General features: G+C 38.5%; 1 protein-coding gene across 3 annotated transcripts in view; it reads right to left on the bottom strand.

Annotated features, from left to right (window-relative positions):
* NT5C3A (5'-nucleotidase, cytosolic IIIA) overlaps nucleotides 1–14,041 on the bottom strand; it is a 40,701-nt gene extending 26,660 nt beyond the window's left edge. Inside the window, exon 1 of one of the 3 annotated variants that reach the window (XM_067746685.1) lies at nucleotides 13,810–14,041. In XM_067746685.1, the coding sequence (XP_067602786.1) occupies nucleotides 13,810–13,947 (138 nt within the window). In that variant the 5' untranslated portion in view covers nucleotides 13,948–14,041. The remainder of the gene's footprint in view (nucleotides 1–13,809) is intronic. The other 2 variants (XM_067746686.1, XM_067746688.1) reach the window with 2 other exon arrangements.
* Nucleotides 14,042–16,028: the final 1,987 nt, after the last annotated feature.

Consider the following 16,028-nt stretch of genomic DNA (forward strand, 5'->3'; position numbering starts at 1 on the left):
TATCGAATGAAGTCATAATGTATAAATGAGTCATGTGCAAATCAAGGTTAGTAAAACATTCTAAAGAATTAGTCATTGGCTTAATGAGCCATTTAAAGGTTTGAAAAGGAGGGTCAATTTAGACTACTCAAAAATGGAAGTGAAACAAAAAAACTTGGAAAAATATATTTCTAACATACTCTCATGGCTGAAAGTCATTTTATAAAAGCCCTTGCAAATCAAGAAAAAGAACTCAGATGGTTCAGAAAAGAAGAAAATAAGTGACCAAGTTTTTAAAAAGTTCAACTTCAAAAGTAATAGAAATATTAATACTTTTTAAAAAAGCTATCATTTGGCAAAGATCAGAAAAAAAAAAGATATCTACTCCCAGGAAAATACAGAATTAGGTACTTAAATATACTGTTGGTGAAAATATAAATTGGTACAACCTTTTCAGAGGGTAACCTCTGGCAGCACATTCAAAAGGCTTTGATCAAGCAATTCCATTTAAACAATCATGGACACGCACAGATGCTACAAGAATGTTCACTGATCCATTATTTATCATAACAGAAAGTGAAAAGCAATCTAAATGTTCACCAATGAAGAACTTGCTAAATAATTAATGATATCCGTATATGATATAATACCAAAGACAATATAGTCATTAAAATAAGTATAAGTTTATTATTAAGAAATAAATTAACAAGTTAAACATTGTTTTAACAAGTTAAAAACAATGTTATAGTATGGTCTCATTTTGGGAAAAATGATACTTAATAGTTATACGTACAGAAGGAGAAAGGAGTACATTTACTAAAATATGGGGTTTTTTAGGTGGTGAAAATTGCAGATTACTTTTTTTTGCTTATCTAGATTTTCTAATTTTATATCAGCATATACTATACCAGAAATAAAAAGAGAAAGAATCAAAGGGAAAATTAAGTTTAAGATAGGTAAATAATTAAAAATGGAGAAATTCCTTGTAAAAAGCTGGATCTTAATTCAGGTACTCATGAGTCCTTAATCATCAAAACTCCCCTAAAGCTAAATCAAATGATTGGAAATCCACACCTGTGGACCCCGTGAGTTAATTTTGAAATATATAATGAATCACATGATCTGTGCTTGTTCTAAGTATACTAGAGGGGACTCAAAAGTGAGTCAAACAGATACAGCTTTATCCTTTACAATAACTCATGTTTCTCATACAATTTTAGTGAAATTAAATCTCAGTAATTGTAAATGATATATGCCAAGCCTCCAAGTGTGCTACCCAGGTCAGCTGAACCATCTACAATTATGACAGCAGGCATGCAGGGATTGGGCTGGGTACTGTTTTCTAGAGTGCTAGGTACTCAGGTTAAAAACTGTTGCTCAGAATTTGGCATAATGCTGGACATTTCTCATTCTCTTTTTAACTTTAAGAAAGATATATGATAAAACTAGTCATTCAGTTTTTATCTCCAAATCTGAGGGCTCAAATGGAATACTGTTTAGAGATCATTTTTAAATGTATTACTTAAAATGAATAATATACTATATGAGAACATCATGTCTAAAATAAAGTTGGGAAAAGAATAGCTTTGTTTATTATATACACTGAATGTATATAATTTCTTTTTTAATCTTAATAACCCAGGTGGATATTAGAATAGTATACTGTTGGAATTCTCCCAAAGTGTAATTATTTAAAACAAGTGAAATGAAAAATAAAAACACAAAAACAGAACATATTCTAATATGATACCCTGAAGGAAACAGGGGGCAGGAGAGTTTTTAGGTGAATCTTCTCCACTCTAGAGAACTGGAAACTAAGGCTTACAAAAGTGAAATTTGTCCAGGGCTAAACCATTAGAATGTGGCAGTGCTGAGATCTGAACCAAGGATTTACCAACTACTAAACTCAAACATCTATTACACGACCCCATTCCCTTACAAGATTGTCTAGTGGTCAGATCACAGATTAACATAACTTGTTAAAGAAAGAAAATACTGTGTATCTTTACTAGATAAACCACAATATTTATATTATGCAGAGAAAAACAGAACAATAATTATGGATCAGTAGATACCGAGTTCCTTCTCCTGCCAAAACTAGGAACACATGACAATATCATGCATGGTACACAGTTGTGCACAAAAGACAAAATAGAATAAAGTATTTAATTAGCTTAGAAAGACAAAATTTTTAAATATCAGCAACACAACACCTTACTAAAGAAGTAATTCTCATTCCCAACTGGAAGCATGCTTTACTCAAAAGCTTCAGAGAGAGCTATAATCAGACTGAATGCTGGCTCTGCTATTTATTAGCTAAGTTCCAAAGCAAGTTGATAGAAAATTACAATAATTACCAGCTGTACTGTGCTTTAATGATTAAATTAGGTAAGCATGCAGGGCACACTTGGACATAAGTAGATACCTCAATGTTTTAGTTCCTTTTCCCTGGTTACAAGATAACAAGGCAGTGCCAAATTAACCAAGTGCAAATTGGTTTCTAATTGTTTTCTAGTTCTAATGCAGTGTAGCCCCCTTTTATCTTAGGGAACTTCAGTGGGTTTCTTTTTTGCAACATTTCACTATGCTTCAAAGCTAGGTTAGGTTCTCAAACTTTTCCTATCTCCCTCTATCAAAGTGTCTCATTCCCTTAGAGAATGAGAACGCTAGAATGCTAATGGTGTGACTGACAGAGAAATCAAGATAAACTGACAAACTGTTCATGGGGGAAGACTGACTGTATAATAACATGATGATTTTTTTGATGGTGTATTCGGAACCCAGACTCTGAGTGGGACATTTGAGGTAAGGTAAATGAAAGGGCTGTGCCACGACAAGGCTTCAGAGGAGATACAACAGAGGCAGGAAGGATGTTGCAGGAACCCACATCATGTTAAACCTCTGACCGTCTACTTCCACCTAATTATAAGCAGGAACTTGCCAAACAAATTAAGTAACCCTCCAATCAACTGCTAAACAACTTTGTAATCTATTAGCACCTTGAAAATGAAGAACATATGTTGAAAAAAAGTAGACAAATGGCATTTACATCTATAATGGCAGAATACTGTCATACTTGGTTTAAATTTCATAGGTTAATGGTTTTTAGGAGAGGAAAAAAATTTTCTCTCTATCCTTCTAGATTCTTGCCTGAGATCCCCCGTACTAAAAAGACAGATTCACAGAAAAAAATTTCTTCATACCTACAAGAGCTCCCACAAAGATATGAGACCCAAAGACAGCCAGGCAATTGAGGCTTACATACCATACTGAGCTAAGGAGAAAGAAGTAGGAGTCTGGGGCTTTAAAGGGGAGGAAGGCAATTCACAGAAGAGGGGAAGAGCAAACGTTTGGTAAACAAACATTTGTCCTGCTATGCAGATAAGTCTCTCAGATGAAAAATGTGATCTCTGGTAATAGCTCTCTTCCTGGTACAGGACCCCTTTCTAAATTTTTAGGCAGTTCAGGAGGAGGCAAAAAGCCTTTCCTGAGTCTGCTGAGTCTTGACTGCCTTCAGCACCAAATAATCCACATGCCAAAATGGCACATTTTGTGTTGGCATATTCTCCTCCCCTTCAGGTTTAAGAAATAGATGGTAAACATAAAAGTGCATTAATAAGGAAGGTAAATAGTTTAGAAATGTAGCACCATGCCATAGCAGAGGGAGAAGTCTGCCACCTGCTGACAGAAAAACAGGATTGTATAATTTCCCTGATGGCTGTTTTTTTAAAGGGTGAAAACCTATCAGGAAAGGTTCATGACATTAGATTTCAAATTAGTTATTACATGAAGATATAAATTACAACCTATAATTAAAAGAAGAATAAAGATTAAAATAGGATTTCAGATTCTCTGTATTTTTTTTTTAATATATTTATTTATTTATTTTTGGCTGTGTTGGGTCTTTGTTGCTGTGCGCAGGTTTTCTCTAGTTGCGGCGAGCGGGGGCTACTCTTCGTTGCGGTGCGCGGGCTTCTCCTTGCAGTGGCTTCCCTTGTGGCGGAGCACGGGCTCTAGGCACGTGGGCTTCAGTAGTTGTGGTGCGCAAGCTCAATAGTTGTGGCACACGGGCTTAGCTGCTCCACGGCATGTGGGATCTTCCTGGACCAGGGCTCGAACCCATGTCCCCTGAATTGGCAGGAGGATTCTTAACCACTGCACCACCAGGGAAGTCCCTCTGTATGCTTATTAATTTAATAATAATTATTAATACATTATTATTAATTTAATAATAATTTTAAAAACAAGTAAAATAGGAATATATGGAAATGATTTAACATAAATTATAGGGAACATTCAAACTGCTGTGAAAAATTAAGGATAACCCAAAACACTTGGCAAAATTATAAAATCTGTGGGGGAGGGAAAGTGATTTTCCCTCTATCCTTCTAGGTTCCTGGCTGAGACTCTGCTGTAATAAAAGACAGATTGAGAAAAACAAGTTGAATAACATATACAGTATACTTCCTGTATACATGAGCGATACCCAGGAAAACTGAGTTAACTCTCAAAATGGCCCAAGTCATCGCCTTAAATACCATCTCTAGCTAAAGACAAAAGATGCTGGGCAGGGGAAAGCCAGGTTTTCAGGCAAAGCTCAGTAAATAAGGGTACGGTTGTCAATGTGGAGTTAAGACCTTTAAGAGGTCTTATATAATATATATATATTCAGTTGTTGCCCTCTTTCTGACAGAGAGAGGTAGACACCCCTACAAATGGAGATTTCCCTTATAAGTGTAAATTGTTCTTATCAAAGGGTAACTTGCTTTTCAGAGTTTCTCTTGTGTCAGCTGTTTTTTTTAAAAAAATAATCAGCCTAAAATAATCCTTAATGCCACGGAGGCATATTTTGGAATTACAAATTCTGCTCCCTTTCAAATCCTGTAGATTTCACCTCTGCAATCCTCTTTCTGTCCTCCTCTTTGAACTGCTCCCACAGCAGTCTAGAGAGCATAGTCATTCTCTTTACTTCAGGCTTATTTTAATTCCTGCTCATCCAGAGTGGCAGGTTTGCCACCCCAAAGTGTACCTCTTTGGCATAAAGATTATTTCGAGATGATTATTTCAAAGAAACAGCAGACACAAGAGAAGCTCTGAAAACAGAGTAGAAATTACCTTTTTGTAATGGAAATTTACATTTATGAAGGACATCTCCATTTGTGTGTCTCCCTTTGTACCACGAAGAGAAGATGAGTAAGCACAAGAAACATATTAATGGAGAATGCACTTAAATTTGTGTATCAACCCTAGGTCAGGCTTGCCATACTCCTCTTCTGTCGCAACTCTTAACAAGCTCCCACACAGTTCTTTTGTCTTTAGCTTTAGATGGTATAATTCTAAGCCATCCAGAAGTTACTCATTTTCCCCTGGTATCGCCCATGTGTACAGGTTAATGAACTTCCGTTTGTTTTTCTCTTGTTAGTTTGTCTTGTTATGGGGTCCCCAGTGGAGAATTTAGAAAGGTGGAGGGAAAATTATTTTCTCCTCCCCTATACTTCTCTCCTCCTGGTCCTAGTAATGCTAATTCAGTGTACCTCAGCTACCAGGTTATTCATACTAAAATGCATTCCAGATCTTATTTATTTTAGAAAAACAAACTCAAAGGCTCTTTAGCAAATTAATTACAAACACCTGATAATAAAGATGCTTCTACAATGTGGTCCCAACACACTTTTTATAATGTTATTTCTTTTAACTAACCAGTTTTTAAAAATATATAAAATACATGCTCATGTTCTTTCAAACAGTATGAAACATTAAAGGATGAAAAAGTTGAAGGCTTCCTCCACAGTCTCATTCTCCCAAGTTTGACTCTCACCAGCAACAACTATAAACAGCTTCTAATATAGTTTTTCAAGAATTTCCAATAACAAGCATATACATGTATCTCTTTTGGAACCACAACTGTCCTCCAACTTGCTATTTTCCCCCTCATTTGAGCTTTTGTTTTTTTAAAATTTTATTTTATTTATTTAGTTTTTATACAGCAGGTTCTTATTAGTCATCCATTTTATACACATCAGTATATACACGTCAGTCCCAATCGCCCAATTCATCACACCACCACCACCACCCCCCAACCGCTCTCCCCCCTTGGTGTCCATACGTTTGTTCTCTACATCTGTGTCTCTATTTCTGCCCTGCAAACTGGTTCATCTGTACCATTTTTCTAGATTCCACATATATGCATTAATATACAATATTTGTTTTTCTCTGACTTCCTTCACTCGGTATGACAATCTCTAGATCAATCCATGTCTCTACAAATGACCCAATTTTGTTCCTTTTTATGGCTGAGTAATATTCCACTGTATATATGCACCACATCTTCTTTATCTATTTGTCTGTTGATGGGCATTTAGGTTGCTTCCATGACCTGGCTATTGTAAATAGTGCTGCAATGAACATTGGGGTGCATGTGTCTTTTTGAATTATGGTTTTCTCTGGGTATATGCCCAGTAGTGGGATTGCTGGGTAATATGGTAATTCTATTTTTAGTTTTTTAAGGAGTCCATACTGTTCTTCATAGTGGCTGTATCAATTTACATTCCTACCAACAGCACAAGAGGGTTCCCTTTTCTCCACTTCCTCTCCAGCATTTGTTGTTTGTAGATTTTCTGATGATGCCCATTCTAACTGGTGCGAGGTGATACCTCATTGTAGTTTTGATTTGCATTTCTCTAATAATTAGTGATGTTGAGCAGCTTTTCATGTGCCTCTTGACCAACTCGTTTGAGCTTTTTAAAATGTTAACTCATGCAGATTTACTTTTTTGTTTCCAAAGCTGCACAATATTTTATTATACAAATGCACCATAATTTAACCATGCACTGTTATTTATTTAACCAATGTATACCACCTCCAGAGTAAATGAAAGTGCCCATTTTTCTACATCCTCATCACTCTGCTTTCTCTTCTTCACACAGTAATTTCTGGCAGCCCCAATTTTCACTATTTGTGAGCACAAGACTTGGAAGTCTTGTGACTTGTAAAATTTGTAATTTTGCTGAAGGCAAGTATTTGAATTGTTTACTTCAATGGTTCTCAAACTTTTGCAAGCCTCAGAATCATGGGGTGGGGTAGGGTGGGGGGGGAGCTTGTTAAATGAAGAAAGTAAAAGGATCTAAGGATATGACAGCTTTTAGCCAGAAAACAAAATTCTTGAATAAATTAAAAATATTAGTATCTGGTTCAAGGGTGGCTGTCTGTCATGTAAATGAATTCACAACAAAAGGAATAAGCAAAAAAAAATTTGTAAAGCTAAAACTTTTTCAGGAACTATTATAGCTAATATAAAAATGCCTCGCTAGATAAGAGATCACACTTTTCACTGAAGTTGAAAATGTGGTTAACTTGCTGCTTGAGGATAACACACAGGAAACATGACAAATGTGCTTTGAAAAGACAAAGTCATATGCCTGGTAGAAACATTTCCATACTTCCAAATTTGGAGATTCAAGATAACCTTGGATATTTTCTTTGCCAAAGTTAAGATTTTAATGTATTTTCCTTATTTGACAATATATTTTATTCAAATTGGACTAATCATGATTGCTACCCCTCAAATACCACCACATACATCGAACATTACCCAATGTCATCTCCTGTTCCTTTGAACTCCACAAAGCCTTCTGTTGATCTCTCTTAAGACATTTATATTCATTCATTCTAGAAGTACTGTTAGGACTTTAGCTTTTAAGCTAGTTGTGACATATTTGGGAGATTAGCTTCTAAATCTCATTAGCATGTATGATGGCAGTGGTCATGTGCAGGAGTTGTTTAAGATCTAGATATTTCAGGTGTGAATGAATAAATCTTTACTCTTGGGGTGGACAGAAGATCAAAGCTATTCAGAATCTGTATTCTCTACTGCTGTATTACCAAATACTTGGAATAGTTGGAATGCTCTATTTTTCTACCAGCCTACTGACCACTGGTAATATTATATTATATACAGGTGTTTTCATTTGATTAAGTATTGAATATTTACTGAATAGTCAATGATATGAAAAAAGAACGGGCACTGTGCTGTGGTATGGTAGACCGGTAATTACCTAATACACACCCTCCTCTTCTTCTTACTAATAGAATCTCAATTTTGTCAGAGGGTGGCAAGTTGCTCGATCAAAAAAAAAAAAAATTCCTCAGCTTCACTTACAGTTAGGATGACCATACGATACTGTTCCCTCCAGTGACATGCAAGAAGAAAGTTTTGCTTATTAAATAAGCATTCTCCTCCCTGCCTCCTCCTTTCTGCTGCCTGGAAGATGGAGATGTTGGCCAGGACTACAACAGCCATCTTGTGACCATGAGAAAAGCCAAGGACATTTCAAAGACCTCTTCATATCCTTGTACCCTCTAATTAACACCAGCAACTGCCTATTTTTTGGACTTCTCGTTACAATAAAAAAATAAAATCTGAACTGTTTAATAAAGCCACTGATTTGGGGTCTCTCTTTCTCTTAGTCAAGTACAATTAATAAAAAAGGGTGACAAAGAACTATGCACCAATCCAGACTCTTCAAGAATATACATTACAGTAAACAATATAAGAGTACATAAATTGCTAAATTATGAGAAATCATCAGGAAATGCCACAGGAGTTCAGGGAATATGCTTCACAGAACAAATCAAGAACTCAAAACAGGTGCTAAAAGGTCATAAATTTCTGTACTGATATAAATTAGATGAAAGTTGAGTTATAGAAATATTTTAAAAGCCTATGTGATAGTGCTGATCCACTAAAGCAGCTGTTTGAATCTTGGTTCCCCCCCTCCCTTTTCTAAATATATCTAAATATAGACTCAATAGTCGGCTTTCCACTTAGAATAGTACCCAGAAAACGTTTGATATTATCTTTAGAAGAAAGGAAGAAGTTTTTGTTAGAAGTTTATCTCCAGGAAGGAAACACACTGAAGTTTCAAAAACAGCACCAGCTATTTAAGGAATAACTCCTGATGTTCACAAGGAAGCCATAAGTACTTGAGATGTGTTTAAATTAAAAATGACAATTTTAACTGGTTGGGGAACTTCCAGTGACAGTTCCATCCCTCCTATTCCTGCTGTCCAAATAATTTCCACCCTCTTTGTTGCTCTTTAGGGAATAGTGTTGAGACTATACATTAGTTCTGGTTTTGTGCTTCCATTTTATTTCATTTGTTAGATACTTCCACCTTGGGAGAATTCCCCACCCCTAAATTTATAGAGATATAACTCTATAAATATACATAAATTGTATTTATACAATATATACATATACATATGTCACTGTATAAATTTAAGGTATACAGCATAATGATTTTAAATACACATATTGTGAAATGATTTCGCAGTAAGTTTACTTAGCATCCATCATCTCATATAGATACAATAAGAAAGCCAAAAAAAAAAAGTGTTTGTGATGAGAACTTTTAGGATTTAATCTCTTAGCAGCCTTCCTATATATCCTACAGCAGTATTAGCTATAGTCATTACGTTGTACATTATAACCCTAGTACTTATTTATCTTATAACAAAGTTTGTACCTTTAATAAAGGATATGAGAAGAACTGAATAAGATTAAACCATCTCATCTTTTTTTGTCATTAGTTTTCTATTGGAGAAAAATAGGTAATCTGCTGGTAAAAAGTAAAACCAGAATATATTCTGGTAATACAAAAGAAACAAAAGAGAAAACAGTTGATATATAAAAATTGGAAAGAGGTGCCATTTAGTAGGAGAAATTAAGTCAACCGAACATAAGTAAAGAAGAAAGTAAGTAGAGACAGTGCAGGGCTGAAAATAAGACATAATGTAAATTAAAATATGCAGAAATAAACGGATGCTATAAATCAGTGAGTAGTACAGTCGGCCATTCATATCTGTCAGTTCCACATCAGCGATTCAACCAACAAAGGGCTGAAAATATGTGGGGGAAAAAAATTCCAGAAAGTTCCAAAAAGCAAAACTTGAATTTGCTGCTTACTGGCAACAATTTACATAGCACTTACATTGTATTTACAACTATTTACATACCATTTACATTGTATTAGGTATTAGAGATAATCTAGAGATGATTTAAAGTATATAGGAGGTTGTGTATAGGTTATAAGTAAATACTACAGCATTTTATAAAAGGGTCTTGAGCATCCTTGGACTTTGGTATCCAAGCGGGTCCTGGAACCAATCCCCCATGGATAGCGAGGGGCTACTATTCACTCTTAGAGAGAGGGATGTTCCTTATTCCTTTAAAAAGGCATCTGTCCACCTGTGTTCTCTATGCCCTACCTTCCTATCTCCTCTAGAACTCAGCTTGATTTTCCCTCTCCCCCTCTCTCATTTTTTTTGGCCAAGCTGTGGGGCTTGGGAGATCTTATTTCCCCAACCAGGTACTGAATGAACCTAGACCATGGCAGCCGAGTGCTAACCACTGGACCACGAGGGAACTCCCTTCCTCCTCTCTCACTTCTTTAAGCACTCGTTTTTCACTGCCATCCTGCCTGCCAACATGGTCACGTGCCAACCATTCAGAACCAAAACCAAACCAAACATACACCGACGGCACAAGTATTTTTGTACTCAACAATCACTTTCTGGTCTTCTTCACTCCATTGTTCTTCTAGTGGCTGTCCAACCCACAAGGCTTTCAGTTAATTTTTGATCTGTGCAGACTGACACTTCTGCCTCTGCCCCTTCTTTTGGAAACATGTCCTGTTACCCCATCTCTGAGATCTCTGTTTTCTTTACTGAACATCCACTATATGTCAGTATTCTCAAGTTTTCTTTTTTCATTTTGCTGCAAAGTTATGGGTGAGAAATTATTATCATTTCCACTATTTACTGCCAAGAGGCTAGACACTTGAGAAAGTAGTTTCTAGTCCCAGTTTATCTTCGCAACTCCAGCACTACATTTTCAGCTGCTGTTGCTAATAGTAACAGGTAATGTATATACTATATATTACTATGGGCCAATATATGGCAACAAATGCTTTTCTAAGCATTTTACTTATTTTAACTAATTTATGGACATTTCTACTTGGCTAAACAGGACAAAGTGAACTTATTGTTCCACATTGTCCCTGCCTCCTCTTTCTTTCCCCCTTTCTATCTTGGCTAATAATGTAGCCAGTATCACCATTTAGCTTGTAACCCCCCCCCACCCCTGTGATTAATCTCTTTATTTAATGATCATAAATAATGATAAGCTCACAAATGATAGCAATTATGTCCACTGTGTTATTTCATGTAATCTTCACAACTATCCCATGAAATAGGTAGTATTACCATCTTCCAATTAATAGATGAAGAAACAGACTCAGAGGAGTTAAATAACTTTCCCAAGGTCACACAGCTTGATAAATGAGAAAGCCTACATTCAAAGCTAGGTTTGTATGAGTCCAGAATTTGTAGTGCCACTAAGTCCTGCTGATTTTACCTCTGCAATGTTTATCCTCTGATCGCTTGTCTCCTAGTCTAGACCCTAATCATCTTTCACAATGAATACTGCCAACAACCTCCTAAATTATTTCCTTCTTTCCAGGCTCTCCGCTTTCACCCTATCTTGTCTAAGTGATCTGTATAAAATATAGTTTTGAACATGCAACTATCCTGTTTAAAACCCTTTCATGGCCCCCTATAGGCAAAGCCTTTAGAATGGCTTTACAAGATTCCTTTACAATTTGGCCTCTTTGCCCACATTCCCCATCTCTTCCTTCCAAATACACATCTGTGGCTTCCTGGTGTCACAGTAGTTAAGAATCCCCCTACTGGGCTTCCCTGATGGTGCAGTGGTTAAGAATCCGCCTGCCAATGCAGGGGACCAGGGTTCGTGCCCCGGTTCGGGAAGATCCCACGTCGTGGAGTGGCTATGCCCATGAGCCACAACTACTGAGCCTGCACGTCTGGAGCCTGTGTTCCGCAATGGGAGAGGCCGCGACAGTGAGAGGCCCGCGCACCGCGATGAAGAGTGGCCCCTGCTCTCTGCAACTGGAGAAAGCCCTCGCACAGAAACGAAGACCCAACACAGCCAAAAATAAATATAAAATAAATAAATTTAAGAATCCGCCTACCAATGCAGGGGACAGGGGCTCGATCCCTGGTCCAGGAAGATCCCACATGCTGCGGAGCAACTAAGCCCGTGTGCCACAACTACTGAGCCTGCGCCCTAGAGCTTGCGAGCCACAACTACTGAGCCCACGTGCCACAACTACTGAAGCCCACCCTCCCTAGAGCCCATGCTCCGCAACAAGAGAAGCCACCACAATGAGAAGCCTGGGCACCACAACCAAGAGTAGCCCCTGCTCACCGCAACTAGAGAAAGCCCGCGCGCAGCAACGAAGACCCAACGCAGCCAAAAATAAATAAATTAAAAAACAAAAACAAATACACATCTGTATATGATGCTGTAGCCACAAGACTACTTGTCCCTATGCCTGAATTAATATAACATTATGTATATATAAAGATTGACTGATTTCTATACTACAAACAATGGGCCTTAATTATTTTCACAAAGATGGCAAACTGTTCTTATAATGGCTTCATTGTGGATTTTGTGAAAGCATTGATTTTTACCTCTACCTGGTTTTGAGGAGAAGTGATAGACTAATCCACAGTATAAGTACATACAAGAAGGTATGGCATTGTGGGTTTCTTCCCCACATTTGTATTATACATTTTTGGTTTGGAACAAAAGGAAGCCATCGAAGTTTTCTATGCAGGACAGCAACATAAAGAAAATGAAATTTTTGAGATGAAAACATTTGCTGCTATGAGTACAGAGATGGAGAAAGACTACGTAATAATAATCTAAGACTAATTTAACCCTACCGATAAACAAAACTATTGGCATATGAGATATGTGGGAATTAACATTTTTTTTTAATTATGGAAAAATATTTCTGTATTCAACCTAGGGCCAATAGCAAACAACGGGACAAAAAGTTTCTTTGATCAATTAGAACATATGATTGGGCTAAGTATTCTAATATGAACCTAAAATGATATTATTTAGTACAGCGGTAAACTGTCAACTGACTTGTCAAAAATACTTGACCCCAGAAGTTCACGCGTGTAGTACCTCATCCGGAGTATACACGGGATTCTTCACTCCAGGAAGTATATTAGAATGCAACTCACTGAGAAAACTGTCTTGACGAGTGAGCTCTAATTAAAAAACAAAAACCTAAAAACATCCCCAACTTTGGAGAAAATATTGCTTATAATGTACCTCAAGAGGAATTCTTCAAACACTGTCTTACAATAAAATTGGAAATAAATTTCTAAAACGTTATGTAAGAGGCTTGCGGAGAAAAAATGAACACGAAGGTACATCCCGGCAGTTTGAGACAAGAAGGAATAACATTCAAATACAAAATAAACTACTTTGAACTCCAGCTGGGTTAACTGGCATTCCTTTAATTAACCACTGAGAAGTTACACCTTGTCATAATCGAACTCATCCTACCCACGATGCAAAAAAAAAAAAAAACCCTCATCATAATGGGATTGTTGCAACAGTTTGACGCGGGATGAGGGAAGGAGAAATCTGCCCAGAAACGTCCATTTATTTCTCGATAAAACGGGTTTTTGCAGCGGGAGGCAGCTTGTTTCCGAATCACCTATTTTGCTGCCTTTTTGTTTCAAATGGAGACATAACAAAGCCCATGGGAAGCCGAGCGCCACCGTCGAAGGTCCAAACCAGGTCACCTGGCCGCGGGGTGGCCGCACGCGGGGCGAACGGCTCCCCTGTGGGCCCCTCTCATTCCAGCAGCGGTCGGCATGTGAAGGCGAGGCCGGACGGACCACCCGCGGCCCCCTAAGTGCTCCGTAGCGACGAGCCCCCATACTCACCATCTCGATGATCTTGGTCTTCCGGCCCGTCTTTCTCTTCAAGGTGAAAATGTACTGGGCCAACACCGCCCCCGCCACGACGGCGCACACGCTGGCGCTCGCTACCGCGCCCACCCTCGCCACCGCGGATCGGTCCATGGACGGGACCTCCCGCGCCTCGCGTTCCAAGAAAAGAGGTCGCTAGGTGGCTGCGGGCCTCGGAAACGCCAGCCAGTGAAGAAGCCCCGACGCCCCGCCCTGCTTGCATGAGCCCCGCCCCCAGGAAAGCCCCACCCACGAGCGCCCAGCGGCGGGAAGCCGGAGCGAGGAGGAGGGACTAGCCTGCGTGGGCGGCGAAGGTGGGGAAGCGGATCTTCTCAGAACCTGGGTCCGAGAGACTGAGGACAGAAAAGGGGACTTGGAATTAATTCTCTCTCTCTCTCTGCTAATGAGGACCAGGCAGTGGTTCATTCCAGCCCCGCCCAGTAGAAATCTGATTCTAACCATCACTCAGAAAATATCCTCTGCCTTCCACCCGCCTCTGACGCTCAGGACTACAACCCCCAGAAGGCATCCGGGCTCAGCTATCTGACTTGCGCAGTAGCTTGGCTGTAAAGTGCTGTGACAGACTGCAGGGTGCAGCTAAGAAAACAAGGGAGTAAAAAGGTGACCTACAGAATGTGAGAAAATATTTGCAAACCGTTTATCTGATAAGGGGTTAGTATCCAGATTATGTTAAAAAATTATGTCAATAACAAAAAACAACCCTATTAAAAAATAGGCAAAAGCCTCAAATAGACAATTGGTCAAGAAGCTTACGAAAAGATACTCGATATCACAAATCAGGAAAATGCGAATCAAACCCACAGTGACATATCACCTCACACAAGTTAGGACAACCATTGTCAAAAAAACAAAATTAAAAGTGTTGGTGAGGATGTGGAGAATTGAAACCCTATCCGCTGCTAAACTATGTGCCTATATACTACTGTATTGTACCTTTAAAAATTGTTATGTTGGTAAATTTTACGTTATGCGTTTTATGCCACACACATAAAAACTTGCTATGACAACACAACAAAGGTGGCTTGAAGTTAGGCTGGAACAAGTAGGTGTTCGTCCTTTTTCTCCTACATCTCAGTCAGTCATCACCTCTTCCATCATTTTCTCTTTGTGAGTAGCAGGACTTGTTCTCACCTTCCTGGTCTCTTTCAAGGGACGGATGCAGTTTCCTCTGCTTTTCTCTGGGGATGACAGGAAGGGGATGCAGTGGAACTACTTGTGGGGGGGAAATCACGCCAACTCTGTGATGCTACTTGGTGAGGTGCTCTCTTTGCCCGGGACATGGAAGAAGTTGGAGCAGGAGAATAAGAGGGAGCAGTAAGGGTTGTTTTCTCTGCATCCTCTGCTCTTGCTCTAGTTATTCCAGCCCAGGGACCCTGGCAGGTGTTCTGCTTAAAGGGAAATTTGTGGAGAGTTCGTAGAAAGGTGGGATAGAGCTCACCTGAGCAGGCATCTGGTAAGAAAACAAGTCTGGAATTAACCACTGGGTGCATGAATGCCTTTTGCAGAACTGGGAAACACATGGTGGCTAATATCAGTCCATATGTTTGGTTTCTCTCTTGTTGTTTTTAACTTTTTAAGTATGTAAATCTTTGTTTTTCAGTAAATTATTGTCTACAGTGATAGATGATGCCACTTGGGACAGCAGGAACCATGGGAAAAAGATGCAGGAATTTGATGTAAATTTATGAATTTTGCTATGCATGACCTTACACTTCGCTCTGATAGGATAATTGGCTTGGCCTTGGTTTGAAGTAGTTAAGTAGTGTTCTTGTGAGGAAGAGCCATTTGTTGGATGTGGGTTTAAGATCGCCTCACACTAACACTCCTGTTAAAAATTAAAACAACGGAAAGCAAAACTAAAAATACACCACTGACACCTGCTCTCTCATTTCTTTGGATATTAAGTTGTGGGATGGTGACAGCATACAAGAAACTAAAGAGCAGGAAGAAAGCAGGCAGAAGCTAGCTTCTGCCATTAGCTGTGCTTAGAGGAATAATGTCATATCTCTAGGCTTTGCTTTCTTATCCTGCAAAAGGAAAAAACCAAATGATTTTGGACACCTCTTAGCTATTAAAGCTCTTTGATTAGAAAGTAATGGTCTTTTTCATGCCCTGGAACTTGGCAGAGGTCCTAGGAAAAAGAAGAGGGAAGTCCTGCTATAAAGAAACATCCA

The sequence above is a fragment of the Pseudorca crassidens genome, chromosome 8 (assembly GCF_039906515.1).
Source record: "Pseudorca crassidens isolate mPseCra1 chromosome 8, mPseCra1.hap1, whole genome shotgun sequence".
NCBI lineage: Eukaryota > Metazoa > Chordata > Mammalia > Artiodactyla > Delphinidae > Pseudorca > Pseudorca crassidens.